At 38.3% G+C, this 14,635-nt stretch overlaps 2 protein-coding genes across 2 annotated transcripts; one reads left to right on the top strand and one right to left on the bottom strand.

Annotated features, from left to right (window-relative positions):
• The first annotated feature begins 1,222 nt into the window (after positions 1 to 1,222).
• Positions 1,223 to 2,403, top strand: LOC114824244 (uncharacterized). Its single transcript, XM_029100693.2, has 2 exons — positions 1,223 to 1,707; positions 2,235 to 2,403. Exons 1-2 carry the CDS (start codon positions 1,223 to 1,225, stop codon positions 2,401 to 2,403), a joined length of 654 nt encoding a protein of 217 aa, XP_028956526.2.
• Positions 2,404 to 6,073: 3,670 nt separating this feature from the next.
• LOC103432478 (protein VAPYRIN-LIKE-like) lies at positions 6,074 to 7,933 on the bottom strand. Its single transcript, XM_008370680.4, has one exon. The coding sequence runs from the start codon at positions 7,908 to 7,910 to the stop codon at positions 6,339 to 6,341; it is 1,572 nt and encodes a 523-aa protein (XP_008368902.3). The 5' UTR covers positions 7,911 to 7,933; the 3' UTR covers positions 6,074 to 6,338.
• Positions 7,934 to 14,635: the final 6,702 nt, after the last annotated feature.

The raw sequence follows: 14,635 nt of genomic DNA, 5'->3' as shown, positions 1-14,635 counted from the left end.
AAATTAATAAATTAAAGAAAGTTACTATTTCAACCTGACCTAACCAAAAAGGAAAAAAAAGATAAATTACACAAAACTACTTTAATTATAGAACGAACAACAATCTTATACCTCGTATTTTAAACATTTGAATGTCATGCCTTATCTTATGAATTTGTTGCACTAAAAAATCCGTCAATATGTCTGTTAACTGCTGACGTGTCAGGACCCACTCCATCGCCAATTAAATTGAGAAATTAATTAAATAGTAATAAATTGAGGTTTTTTTTTTAATAAATTTTTAATATTAATAAATGATGAGCCCCAAATATGGAGATGTGGAGGGTTGCAGCGACATCACCATCCCCTTTTTTCCTTTGCTGAGCGACATCACCATTTTCAATTTTCCATCCCAATTTCCATCCCTTTTTTCCTTCGTTGTCGCTATCACGCGAAGTTCCTTATGTGCGAGCTGGGAAATGGTTTGCGTGCTGGTGGATTGGCAGAGGACTTGGTGGAGGCTATGACGGCGGGAGGTTTTGGAGAGGTGGAGAGGTTTCGAGGGGTTGACGGGAGTAGGCCCCTTTAATTTGGTTCATAAAAACACCGATTTGGATATTTAGAGTAGAGTTACTTTACTGTTACTTATTGCCTTGGGGATAGATAATCCAAGCCACTCTTCTCTCTTTTCGAAACACTCCAGCCCATTCGTGCAATTGGACTCAAGGCGAACCCGATAATAAGGTCTAAAATATCGATGATATCGGAAATATCGGTAGTCCAAAAACACGGAAATTTCGATGGAAATATCGGGATATTATCAATATCGATAAAAATTGAATAAAACTGCGGAAATTGTAAGAAAAACTTGAAAATTTTTATTGAAACTTTGTAGGATGTTTATTTAGTCAATTATCTATTAGTTTATCACAAAAAATTGGAAGGAAATGCATTGCATGATGGATTTAACTGATTTAAGTTGATTATATAGCGAGCTGGTAAACATTGTAAGTGTAGAAAATATGTAGTAATTAATGAAAGAAGTTTAAACACACCATAATCATTTATATATAATGAATTAGTACAATATTTTACACTTTATAATATATGTAATCATTTGGACTTGTTGAGGGCAATATAAGTGAGGTAATTTAGGGCCAGAGACTTGCTCAAAATCCCTAAATTGCCAATTGAAACTTGAAAGAACGAGAAGCTCTCCCTTTTCCTATGTGCAGGTAAATCCATGGCGTCAACGAGTCAACGAACCCTCATTCTCCTCATCGCTCTCCTCGCCCTTTCCCTCTTCGCCATCTCCGCCACCGCATCAAGGCCCTGCAAAACGTTCTTCGTTTCCTCCTACTCTTTCTCCCTCCGCCATCTCCCCTCCTCCTCTTCCCCCTCCGGCTTCGTCACCGTCGTCACCGAAATCGGACAGCTCCGCCCTGTCCACATCCACCCTGCCCGCTCAGAAGACGTCTTTGTCCCACACCACCACCACGACAGCAAGAAGCGATCTCAGACGGCACCGCTCTTTCCTTTCATTGGAACGGCTTCTTTGTTGTCATCCTACGACCTCAACTCCCTGTGCGATCGCACCAAGGACATCCTGAGCGTCGTCGTTTCGTTGCTTTTCGGCGTTGGCTGCGACGCGCTCACCGCCGCCAATATGTACCTGGCTTGGTCCGTCTTCATCAGTCGCCACGACGACAGCGGCTCCAACTCTTTCAAGTATTTTTGGGTTTCATGTCGCGATATTATCAATAATATCACGATATATTGCCCAAATAATGTATTAAAATGCTAAAAATATCGTCTCCGATATTATTGCGATAATATCGACAAAAATATCGATATATTGACGATAATTAAGTGGATAAATGTGAAAATATTGTCCTCTAAAAAAAACGATATTATCGGCGAAATATCGTCGATAATATCGATATTTTAGACCTTGCCTGATAGAGAAGTTAGGCAATAATCGCCTAACCCAACACCTGCATATGTAACGTAAGCCACAAGCCACAATTGAAATTATTTAAAAATTATAAAAAAAAAAAACTAATTAAAACTATTAAAAAATATAAATTTTTTTCTATAAATACGTAACCATGCTTTTTCACTTTACACTACATTTCAATATTTTTGAGTACTTTCAACTAATTAATCTTTTATTATTATCCAAAATTAAAAATAAAGTTATCTTTTATTATTTTATAAAATAAAAAAATACTAATATTTTATATCGAATTGTGTAGGCTATTCAATTTAAGAGTGGAGATGCACTTGGGGCAGTTACTATTCATAACAGGCAGTTACTGTTCATTTCAGGGGATTGAGTTGCATTTGCTCAAGGGGCCTTCCTACACTGGAAGTGCTCTTAGGGGATTGAGTTGCCTATTAATAGAAAATTTAACGGAAGTCTAACATTGCAACTGAGGTATGACATTACAATGTTTAAAACTTGAGGTATGATATTGTGGTTCGACCCAAAATTGAGGTAGTTTTGTATAATTTACCCCAAAAAAATAGTGCACCAAACAAGTATTATACTATTATCCAAATAAGTGGGATTGTTTTTTATGTACTAAGTGTGGTAGCAAAAATTCGTTGTCTTCAGTTTTGACGAATTTGTATATACAAAACAATCAACACATTTGATCAAAGACCAAAAGTTTATGCAATCATAAGGTAGGGTGTGGAGGGGGGGGGCGAGGGAAGGGGGAGTTTGGTCAATGGACCTTCGATGCCTAATTCAGTACCTCTAAAAAAATGAGTGTGTGTTTAAGACTTGTATGCGCAGCAAAAAAAAACTTACCAAAATGTGTCATATGATACTCCAATGCCTTCTCCAGGTTGGTTTTTGACACCTCTTGCCCGAAGATGTGATTAAGCCGATTATATTGTTGGAGAGATTTTTTTCTTAATTATCTGCAAGGTTGTTGCGAAAGTCCGATATTAAACACTTGCACAATGACATTGTCGAAGTCCTATACAAGTTTGAATAAATATTTCCTTCATCTTTCTTCAAAAACATGATCCACGTGATGATTCAATTGTCGGATGAGACAATGCTTGCTAGACCTGTCAACTATCGATAGACGTATCCAATAGAAAGGTATTTCATCTTCAGAAATTTATTAATTCGTGATTAATTGGTGATTTAACTAATTTGAATCATAACATTTTATTTCTACAAACAACTCCGTGAATTAAATAAAAGCCTATGGAACAAGGCAAAGCCCGAAGGATCAATTATGAAGGCTTGGGTCGGATTAGTCCCTTACGTACTGTGCTATTTACCTGCAAGATGTTGAGACGTTGTTCAATCGTCCTCAGGGTAATAATGACGGTGGAGTAAGGAAGGAAAACTTTCTGTTTTTGGCCAAATCGCACGACCCTTTGGTAAACTAGTATAAGGTGAGTCGTTTACCCAAATGAACATGAAGATAGTGCATTGGTTCATACTTAACAATTGTGACAAGATTATGACATACCTGAATGAGCATGAAGAGTTAATGAATCAGGAACATCATTCACATTTATATACCCAGAAGCAGCGTCAAGTTTCCTTGTCGGTTTCCGAACAAGTAAGTTGTCTGTGTTTTAGTTTATTTCCATAATTGTAATTTCATGTCAGCTGCTTCACAATTGGTAAAACTAACATGTTAACTGTTTGTAATAAATTAGGTGAAGGAATTGAATTCGCTCGCTTACATTGAGAAGTTATACAACTTGACTATCGGAACCCTAAGCTATTGTACTTAGGTTGTCATTAATATGGCATCTGGTTCTTGGGGGCAGTTTGCGATGACAAGTAAGTCTTCTTCCTTTTTTATTTCTCTTCCTACTTCGAACGAAAAAACTCTTCATTCTGTGATTCAGGCACCCAAATTGGAGCTTAAACCGATTCCTGAACATTTGAAATATGCATTTTTTGGGAGAGGATGAAACATTACCGGTCATCATATCATCACAACTCACAGCAGAATAGAGGGAGAAAACTGATCCGGGTACTGAAAGATCACAAAACTGCCATAGTTTGGAGCATTGCAGATATTAAAGGTATAAATCCAGCTACATGCATGCATAAGATTCTGTTGGAGGAAGGTGCAAAATCAACAAGGGAAGCTCAACGCCGTTTGAACCCACTCATGATGGAGGTCGTCAAGAAAGAGGTTATCAAACTTCTTGATGTTGGCATCGTATATCCTATCTCGGACAGCAAGTGCGTGAACCCCGTTCAAGTAGTTCCGAAGCGATCCGGAGTCACAGTTGTTAAGAATGAAGCTAATGAGCTAGTGCCTACACGTGTGCAAAATAGTTGGAGAGTTTGTACAGACTATCGGAAGATAAACAGCACTACATGCAAATATCACTTTCCAGTCCCATTCATTGATCAAATGTTAGAAAGGTTAGCTGGTCATTCTCATTATTGCTTTCTTGATGGCTATTATGGATATAATCAGATTGCAATTGCTCCGGAGGATCAAGAAAAGATTACTTTCACATGTCCATTTGGCACATTTGCATACCGGAGGATGCCGTTTGGACTTTGCAACGCTCCCGCCACATTTCAAAGGTGTATGGTAAGTATCTTTTCTAATATGATTGAGAAAATAATTGAAGTGTTCATGGATGATTTTTCAGTTTATGGTGATTTTTTTGATACATGTCTACATAATTTGTCTCTAGTTTTAAAATGTTGCCAAGAAACTAATCTGGTCTTAAATTGGGAAAAATGTCATTTCATGGTTTCACATGGATTAGTTCTAGGGCATATCATCTCTGAAAATGGAATTGAAGTTGATAAATCTAAAGTAGAACTTGTTAGTTCTTTACCCTTTCCTACTACTGTCAGGGAGGTTCGTTCTTTTCTTGGACATACAGGTTTCTACCGTACATTTTTTAAGGACTTCTCAATAATTTCTAGACCTTTGTGTCATTTGCTTCAAAAAGATGTAACATTTGATATGAATGAAGAGTGTGTGGTAGCATTCAACAAGCTTAAGGAGTTGTTATTCACGGCTCCTGTGATCATACCACCAGATTGGAGTTTACCTTTTGAGTTGATGTGCGATGCTTCAGACCATGTCGTCGGTGCAGTTCTAGGGCAGCGTGTCAACAAAGTGCCACATGTCATCTATTATGCATCTCGAACACTCAATGATGCACAGTTAAATTATTCAACAACAGAGAATGAGCTTTTAAGTTGTTGTAATTAACATGAGACTGATCTTAATAAAATCCGAACAATTTACAAGTCTCGATGATCCTTTTCTTATCTTTTACATATCCTTTTGGAATCAAGTGATCAAGAATATTTATCGCAGACACAAAGATTGATATTCAAATCTCAGTCCTACTTATAACATTATTTAAAAAAAAAAATCTTCTAGATGAAATCCACTTTATTCAAAATGATCACTGTGATCGGTATAATTCTTATTTTGATCTTTGAGAATGAAAATCAATAGAAGTGGTCTCTAAATTTGTTCACTGTAAATCATTTTGGTATTTCCGTGAAAAAACTATCAATATCCTCGTTAAGTTGTCACGTAACCACCTTTTAAGGGTGTTTTTGTCAAGTCAACTCCTTCACTTAACGATTATATTTTTAACAGATTTTTCACAAAAGAACAAGGGGCCAATTCTGTTGGTTTTATCTGTTATAGACCTACAAAGGTGTTATGTCAATCTCAAAAATCATTTCTAAACTTTGTTTAGTCTAAAGGTATATAATCCACAAGTCACATTCCTTCGTGGCTTATACGTTTGAATTGGTTTAATCATTAATAATTCAGGCATGATTTATCATGTAAATTGTATTGCCTTTGTGTCTATATCTTAAGTTAAGCCAATGTAGGCATCGATATGAGGAACATAGAACGTGCCACTTAACTCTAAGAAATTTTGACTCACTCGATGAGAACACAAAACAAGTTCATATCAATTTGGTTCAAAAAATCAAAATCCTTTCGCTCTTGATTCGAAACTCATTCCAAATAAGTAAACACGTCACCTGAGTTTTGACTACTTCAAGGTTTAGGAACATTTGCAACAAAAAAAGAATAGAAATAGAGCAAAGAAGCGTCAATTAAAGCAAAAATCTCAGTTCTTAAACTTTGATTCTCGTAGTATACATGAGCTGAAGAAGCTTCTTCCAACATAGTATTGGCTGTGGAGGGGAAACACATCTCTCTCTGCCCCAACCATTCAAACTCACCACCACAAACATAAAAAAATACACATTGATTGCACAATGTAACAAGAAATTCTAAAATCTTGATACCGCCATAAAACTTTTCTACACCTGCAGTGTGACGTTATTTCAGGCTAATCACATACTTTTAATTATGTGATCAACATGAGATATCGTCAAAAAAACGTTTCAGTTGCACGTTATTTTCGTTATGTGAAATCAGAGAAGGGTGGGTCTTGAAACGGTCCAAATTGGTAGGAACAATTCCCTCCAAGCTCTTCACGTTGGCTCGAGCTCCATGAGCAATCAGCAACAGAGCCACCTGCACGTGCCCCGCCTCCGCCGCGCAATGCAGCGGCGTGTAGCCGACATCATCCACCGCATCCACCACCGCACCATGATTAAGCAACACCTTCACACACTCGATCCTCCCTTTGAACGCCGCCCTGTGCAAAGGGGTCCAGCCATTCTGGTCTCTCCCGTTCACGTCTGCCCCTTCCGCAAGGCAACTCTTTATCCCGTGTGCGTCGTCCGACCTCGCCGTCCGGTGCAGAACGTCGTCGTATCGTAGACAACCGAGAAGACAGGAATGCCCGTTTGTGGCGGCGAGGTCGAAAGCCGTCCTTCCGTCTTTCGTGACGGCGTATTTCAACTTGGAGGACGTCAACAAACACTTGGCGGCCTCCAAATGCCCCTTCTCCGCCGCGCAGTGAAGCGGATTCCAACCTTTTGAGTCTGAAACTTCCGCATTGCCTCCGACCGAAATACAATACTTCAACATCTCAACGTGGCCGTGCGCCGCCGCGATATGAATGGGAGTCCGACCGTCCGGATCAACACAATTGACGTCGATTCCGGTGAAACACTTACACAAAATCTCAAACAAATCGACCCGGTTGATCGCCGCCGCATCGTGCAAAACCATGTCGGCCGAGTTACCGATTCCACATCCAGAGGCGATCAGGACCTTTACAATCTCAACGTTTCCGGTTCGAACACAGAGAGATAGCAAAGATCCGGAATCCGAATCTCTCCGATTCACAACCGCACCGGCTTCAATCAAGTCGGAGACCAAATTAGCATTCCCGGAAGCTATGGCGGGACCGAGCAGCGCCGTGAGCTCAGCCCCAGAGCACCCAGAAATCGCCTTGTTGAAAAACGAATCGAATGCCGAGATCCGGGTGTGCTGAGAAATCAGAAACTCAACCACGTGCGGACCCACGAACGATATGGGTATGGTGGCGTCCCGGAAAACGTGAGGCCCGGGCCGGGCGAACAGGCGGCGGAGTTCCTCCGGGTGGGCTTTTCCGGTGGGGAGCATGGAGGCCTTGACGTTGATGACGTCATGAGGGGTGGCCGTGAGGGATATCGGGGGCTCATCGGACGGCTGTGAGAGGAGGAGGGTGTAGGAGGAGGAAGAGAGCGGCGGGATTATGGAGAGGGGGTGAGTGAAGGAAAAGAGAGATGGGTTGTTGGTGGTGAGGGAGACGGCGACGGGCATGGTGTGCATGAGGTTGCTCAGCCGGAAGGTTGTGCTGCACTTTTGGTCTCTCTTGAAGTTGAGCTCCACTTCCTTCACGTCTGGCTTCACCAGCCTGTCCATGGCGGAACTGAAACTGGAAATTTTCCGGGAAAGTTTATTTCTCGGGAAAATTCGGTGTTGGGGTTTTGGTATTGATGAAAATGGTGATCGGTTTGGTTGTTTAATTTTATCCTTTTCTTCCTCCCTCATGTCCTTTTCATGCAAAAGTTGTATTATTATTTTTAATTTGTGTGTGTGTGACTTATTTTTTATTGCACAAGTTTTTTTATTTTTTTTTAAGTTATATTATTAATGTAAGAGTTCGAAACTATTACCATATTTTAGAAAGTGAGGAGTTTTTGATCCGTTACGCATGCATGAAAACTCAACACTATATCTACTAAGATATTAAACCACTTACATTTTTTGTTTGAAGCCAACTAGTTTAATGTTTGGTTAATTGATAGGTTAGGAATAGAGGTGGCAAATTAACTCCTTTGGTTGATTTGATTTGCCGCCTCTAGCTGGGAACTTCATAACGAAAGGGTTGTTGTTGACTTGTTTGAATATGGGACTTTGAAGATTGAACTACCATTGTTTAAGAAGAGGAAGGGACATTGCCGACAAGTATTGTCGAAGTGACATCCTTAGTAGTTTTTAATATAGTGATATGAAATTAAACAGGTTTTAACGAATATCTATTAACAAATCCAATTGGTTGATTTACCATCTTGAGCTAGAACCTTGACAATGAAAGGGTCGTTGTTGGCTTGTTTGAATATGGAACTTTGAAGATTTAAGACTACCATTCTTTAAGAAGAGAGGGAGACATTACGGACAATATTGTCGGGGTGACATCCTTAGTTGTTTTCAAGAGTAGAAACTTAAACTTCCTTGAAGGTCGTGTGAATATGAAAACTTGAAGATCAAACTACCTTTCTTCAAGAATGAGAAATACTAAAGAGAAATTTATATTTTTTTACCATGATAGGATTGAAGAAAATTGAGGTACCATGCACTTTCATGTGTGTCGAATTTTCAAGTCAAAACACGTGGAGTGACGTGGATCGCGTGTGGTCGTTGGGCTTCACATGTGGGGCAACCTACTTTGATACCATAAAACTAATTGGCAATATAAGTAAGTTGGGTTACTCTCATCAATGTGAGATTCATTTTCAACGAGTACTATAACGGTATTTCAAATCAACTAAATATAACTGTTTGGACCCGATTTTACACCATCGGCCAAAGCAATCGAGGCCGTTGAGATAACTAACTCCTAACCGTTGGATGAAAAATGAAGATAGTTTTGTTATTATGATCATTATCGTAATAATTATCTTTCAATATGATTCATTTTCTTTATACGACAGGATAAGTGGGATTCTCATTACCTCCAATGAAGGCAACAACAACAGAGTTCGAATTAATTAAGGTTATGTGATTCTATCTTGCATACAGAACCGCGTGGAGCAATTATACAAGGATGTAATGGGATGATCAGTATGATGAGATGCCGTGCGTGCGAAAGTCTCTCAAATATCTACTATATTATTATTATTATTATTATTATTATTATTATTATATATATATATATATATATATATAATAGTGGTTATCACTATTTGGTCAGATGATGTGATAAGTCTTGATAGGCTTTTGATTTGTTTGAGAAGGCACGTCAGTCTGAAGGATAGCCCTTTGATATGGATCAAATTTCTTTTCACAAGTTTGAGTTGCAGTTGGACTTTACAAATATTGTCAAACCTTGCCGAGCAGAAAATATGCATACTATAAATACAAGGCTCGGTGCAATGTTGAAAAGCCCCTCCAACTCAACACACAACTGCCATGCGCAAATTCTCTCAACAACCTTGAGATTTTTTTCTCATCTATTTTCGCCGACATACCTTCAGTTTGGATAAACAGTACTGTGAAGGCAACCAGTGATATCTTCAGTTGGCATAAACAACACTGTCGCCGTAGAATCAGCCGATCTCGCAACATCTTCAGTTGGCATAAACAGCACTGCGTCGAGGGCGACTAGTTATCTATCCAAGTCTCGATTGAGAAGGGTTTCTGAATCCTTATTGGTCGAGGTCATCTCATCAGCCTTCTCGGCGAAGTGAGGTGTTACAATTTATTGGGCTCGGCACATTGCACGCCGAGTTATTTTATGATTGGATACTCTAAAGTGGGATTTAGAGTTTGGCATTTCGACGACCGAACCACTTTTACCGTTAAGACTTATATCCGCTTTGAGTATTTGTGCCCTTACACTTTGGTGTCGATTCGGCGTGAGTTTACTCTGACGAATACCATCACTGTGACCGAATCCGACGACGACAATTTGTGAACTTCGTAAGAATAATAGCCGCCTTGTCTTCAGGTTCGAGAACCCAAGAGGCCGAGACGTGTTCCTTCCTCGGTTGTAATCGCAAGACGAAGTCAGCCGCGCACCCAACGCAACGTCAACACATTTACTCATCGGCCAAGCTCGGCCGTCGAGTTGGCACGCCCCACATTCAGCCGAAGAACGTAGTTAGCTCATAGATTACTCGGTATGCGTGCCACGTAGACTTGGTAGTTTTTAGGGTCAACAATAACATATGAAGTTTAGCACATGATCATCTTTAGTTAGCTTGAAAAAAAACTTACATACAATCAAAACGTCAGTGTATTAATATTTGAAATTAATCACGAATTATTGTACGAGAAAGGAAATTCAAGATATATAAATTATTAAGTTGTTCGATTTAAGATACTATTAAAGAATTGAAACTTGAACTAGATGACCCAAGTGGTAGGTTTCCTTGTAGCCTCCACGTTTTCACACGCAATCTCCACAAAGTGAGGTCATATTTGCTTAAGAATTCAACAAGTAGAGAGGCAGCTGATAACGATAGGCTCGCCTTTGGAAGCTGTTGGATCATTGTGAAATGGGATCTGACTTATCCCCCAGATTAGTTTTAATTCCATATTAATTTTGGTGCTTCATACAAACTATATCTGATTTGCAAGTGCTTAATGATCCACCAATATCAAGAATCAAAAGATCCAACATATTAAAGGAAAGGGATCCTCTCTGGATCCCTTCCTCATAATTCAACAAGTCGTCCGTTGAAATTTGATCTAACGGCTACAAATAAGGATCCACTTTAAAAGTTGGATCAAATTTTAATGGTCCGAATTTCCGAACTTAATGAATTAAGTGGAATGGATCCGGATCCCTTTCCTATATTAAAAGGGTTGATCCACCGCTTCCAACAATATTAACTATTTTAACTTAAGTTATAATATTTTTATATTATTTTTTCCTAAACTTAACAATCCAAGCTTATTTTCTTCTGTTGGATCCGGCACTGCACCCAACACTTTCACCTTACCTTGTCTCTTTTCTTCGTCTACTTCTCATCTCTCTCTCCAACCACACAACAACGACCACTAGATGCCCGACAACCTCCATAGATGCCGACCCACCACTCGCATAGATTCTTCAACATCCGCCAGTCGTAGCAGCCCTGCCACTAAAGTGACATTGCCCATTGCCCATTGTACATAACATCAATTCCACCACCATCGATCTGCCGTAGCACCTGACCACCACCACCGAGTCTATCGTAGCAGACGCAAACAATAAACAGTGTAAATTTTATAATTTTTAATATTTAGCAAAAATTTAACTTTCTCTATCTTCCTAGCTAAAGTTCGCAAGGCACTATTCATCAATCTAAATTTTTTGTTTACGTAGCTAGTCTGTTGGTATTTTTTTTTTTTTTTCAAACGTAAATTTTATTATATTCTAATTGAAACGTTGGTATCTTGTGTTAGTCTATTAGGCTTTAGCTTTTGCTACTTTTTTTTTATTAAAATAAGCCAAATGAGCTCATTTAGAGTTAGGCTGTTGGATGTTCTAAGTTAAAAGGCTATATTAATGTCACCTATATCTTTCAAAAATTGTAAAGTGACCACATATTTAAAGTTCATATCTATAAATATATGTGACAATTATTGCCCTTTGACTAATGAGAAATATGGTTTAATTATGGATTAATTTATGTATTAAATCTAATAAGATGCTGTCATTTCTTAAGAGCCACCTAAATAAAAGATAAAGAATATACATATAAATGGACCATTCATTGGGTGTTCTGTCTAATTAAGAAGATTATTTTCTAAAATGATTTATAAGATTGTCATCACTCTTCATTTCATTCCTTGAAACTTAAAATCGATAGAAGTAGTCCCTGAAATTATCCACTATCAATCATTTTTATTCTTCTGTGAGAAATCCCCGTTAAACAAGGGTATTTTTGTCAAATCAACCCATCCCTTAAACTGGTTGTTTCTTCAATTTAACAGAGATTTTTCACAAAATGACTAAAATAATTGACGTTGGATAATCTCATAGACCCTTCTATTGATTTTAAATCTCAATGATCAAAGTGAAGAGTTAAACTAATTTCAAAGACCATTTAAGATTAAAAAAAGAAAAAATATTTTTCTTTTGTTTATTAAACAAAGCCTATCGTTATAATATATTTAGCATATAAAATACAAAAATGAGTGGTCATCTTGCAGCTGGTTTTGTATTGTTGCATTTCGTATTTGTTCTTTCTGATGAGGTAGTGACTTTCGGCTTAATGTGAAAACATTGAAAAGCATGTTTGGCATGTTCTTGATTATTTTTTCGTTATAAAATGTTTCAATATTTCTCAAAAGCAAAGTGATTTCTGCATTTTTTTTCGGGAACTTTAACGAAAAGCTCCCGGTACTGTTCACTTTAAAGAAAAACCACATTTTTACGCTAAAAAGTCAATCCTGGTACTATTCACTTTACCCTTTATTTTGTCCTTATCATTAAAACTCAAAGTTTTCAAGCCCTTTTCATTAGTTTTCATTTTTTTTTCTTTTATACATTTTTAGCTTTTGAATTAAACAAATGCGATCGGCTCGATGAAAACTCACCCCGTATTCCATGTGAGTCAGTTGACTTCGATTAGACCAAGCCGCCCTAAGGAGGACCCACGAGGGCACCACCAGATGTTTTAGATAACCTTTTTAAATAAGAAGTTGAGTATATCATAGCTGACCGCACCATGGGCTAGCCCGTACACCCACTGCATGAGTGGAATACTACTTAGTCAAGTAGAAGGGCCAACCTGAGAGCGAGGCAAAAGCTAGGAACGGGCCTAAAGAAATCAACGAACGTAAATGAGCAAGTGTGTGCAAAAAGATAATAAAAATGTGTAAAAATTATTTTTTTATCGAAAATAAAAAGTATTAAAAATATCACAAAACTATCGTACCACCTCTCTAATATTCACATTGCCTCTCTCCCATCTTGATCAGGCTACTTGCTGTAATTTGCAAACTCGTGTCCCAAAACAAATGGCCTTTTTAAGCTTGCAAATTGATTTATAAAGCCTATTATTAGCCCTCGTTGGATAACGATTTCATTTTTATTTTTTGTTTACATTTTGTGCTAGAAATAAAGGACGGTAGGAGAAATGTAGAAAATTGTACAAGGAAAGATGAAAACTGATAACCAAAACTCAAAAACAATTTTGAGTTGTTTTTACTTTGAAACTTTTGGTTTCATGCATTATTCTTTGTTTCTTTCGTGTCCCTCTTGCCACCCTTCTTCTCCCTTCTTTTCTGCTATACACTTTCTAGGCGTCTCAAATACAAAAATAAAAACTAAAACCGAAATAGTTATCAGATGAGCTCTAAAGTCTCGACGTTTGGTAAGGATAGACCCAAACTAACTTGCCAACAACCGCCAACTTTAAGGTTTTGCTCTTTATCATGTTACCAAATACTTTATGTTCGGATCTCCGCTCCGTAGTTTAGATGGAAGTAGAATAAAACTAAATAAAACCAAACATATAAAATGAAAAGGTTGGAGCAGTGGAGTTGCCTTGCTCTACAAAACAAAGCGTTTGATAGTGAAAAAAGGCACTAAGCCCCAACTTTCTGAATTTTGCCTCTCTTGCCTGCCCTCAGCAAAAGTTTGCTCCTGACGTAAGAGAAGATGCCGTTGCTCAAGTGGACGATGTCGCCGGGCTCGAAGGCATCGCACTCGCTCCCCCACAGCTGGAAGTGAACCACCGCGGTCTCATCCACCGCAAGCGCCAAGCACGTCTTGTTCTCGGTTTGTGACGAAGTATTGGTGGTGGTAGGCAGGAGTAGATGGAAGGAGAAGCAATCAGAAAACAAGTGACATGAGAGGTTGGGGCTCTTGTGTTGGCCTTTGGACTTCCTGTAATCAGCTACTGTAACCTACGCAAAAATTGCACCCAAAACCCACTTACTGAGGACCAGGCCCATCTTAAACAAGAGAATAATTTAGGTAGAACAGATTAATAACCACCATGACTTTTTAAATCACTAATACAAAATCACGCGGAAAGAGTTGGCGGTGTCATGAAACATTAATTCAAGATTAAGTGTAAGACTCTTCACATGACATTGTATTAAGTGTTTGTATTAAAAATGCAAGTAATTCCTAAAATAAGTATATGGAGGTGATTCTACCTTCAAATGTTTTTTTAACCTATAAACACATTGAATTTTTCATCACAAGCGCTCTTGATTATCTGAAAGCGTTTGGTGATCTGAAACCGCTCTAGAAAAGTCTTTCTTCAATAATTATATTTGCAATCTCTTTTTCCAAAAACAAAAGGGCCTTAAGCTTTCAAATCGAATATAAAACCCGACATTGAAAAGCCTTGTGATTTGATAAGGGACACAACTAAACGGACTTACCAACAAAACCACCAACTTATATTTTGCTAATTTGCTCTTTTCCATATTACCAAAGACCTCCACTGCATTTTTCATTTTCACATTTAGCCCAAAGAAGAAACAAGGAAAAATGTGAAAAATGAAAAATGAAAAATGAAAAATGTGAAAGGAGGCAAAAACAATGATGA

The sequence above is a fragment of the Malus domestica genome, chromosome 03 (assembly GCF_042453785.1).
Source record: "Malus domestica chromosome 03, GDT2T_hap1".
In the NCBI taxonomy this organism is placed as follows: domain Eukaryota; kingdom Viridiplantae; phylum Streptophyta; class Magnoliopsida; order Rosales; family Rosaceae; genus Malus; species Malus domestica.
Note: the sequence above shows the minus strand (reverse complement) of the source record. Positions and strands in the feature narration are given on the sequence as shown.

Bases quoted from the DNA above. Each gene is read 5' to 3' on its own strand.
- LOC114824244 (XM_029100693.2), top strand. From the start codon at position 1,223: ATGGCGTCAACGAGTCAACGAACCCTCATTCTCCTCATCGCTCTCCTC. The intron at 1,708-2,234 runs GTATTTTTGGGT...CGAATTGTGTAG, and splicing joins AGCGGCTCCAACTCTTTCAA to GCTATTCAATTTAAGAGTGG.
- LOC103432478 (XM_008370680.4), bottom strand. From the start codon at position 7,910: ATGAGGGAGGAAGAAAAGGATAAAATTAAACAACCAAACCGATCACCA.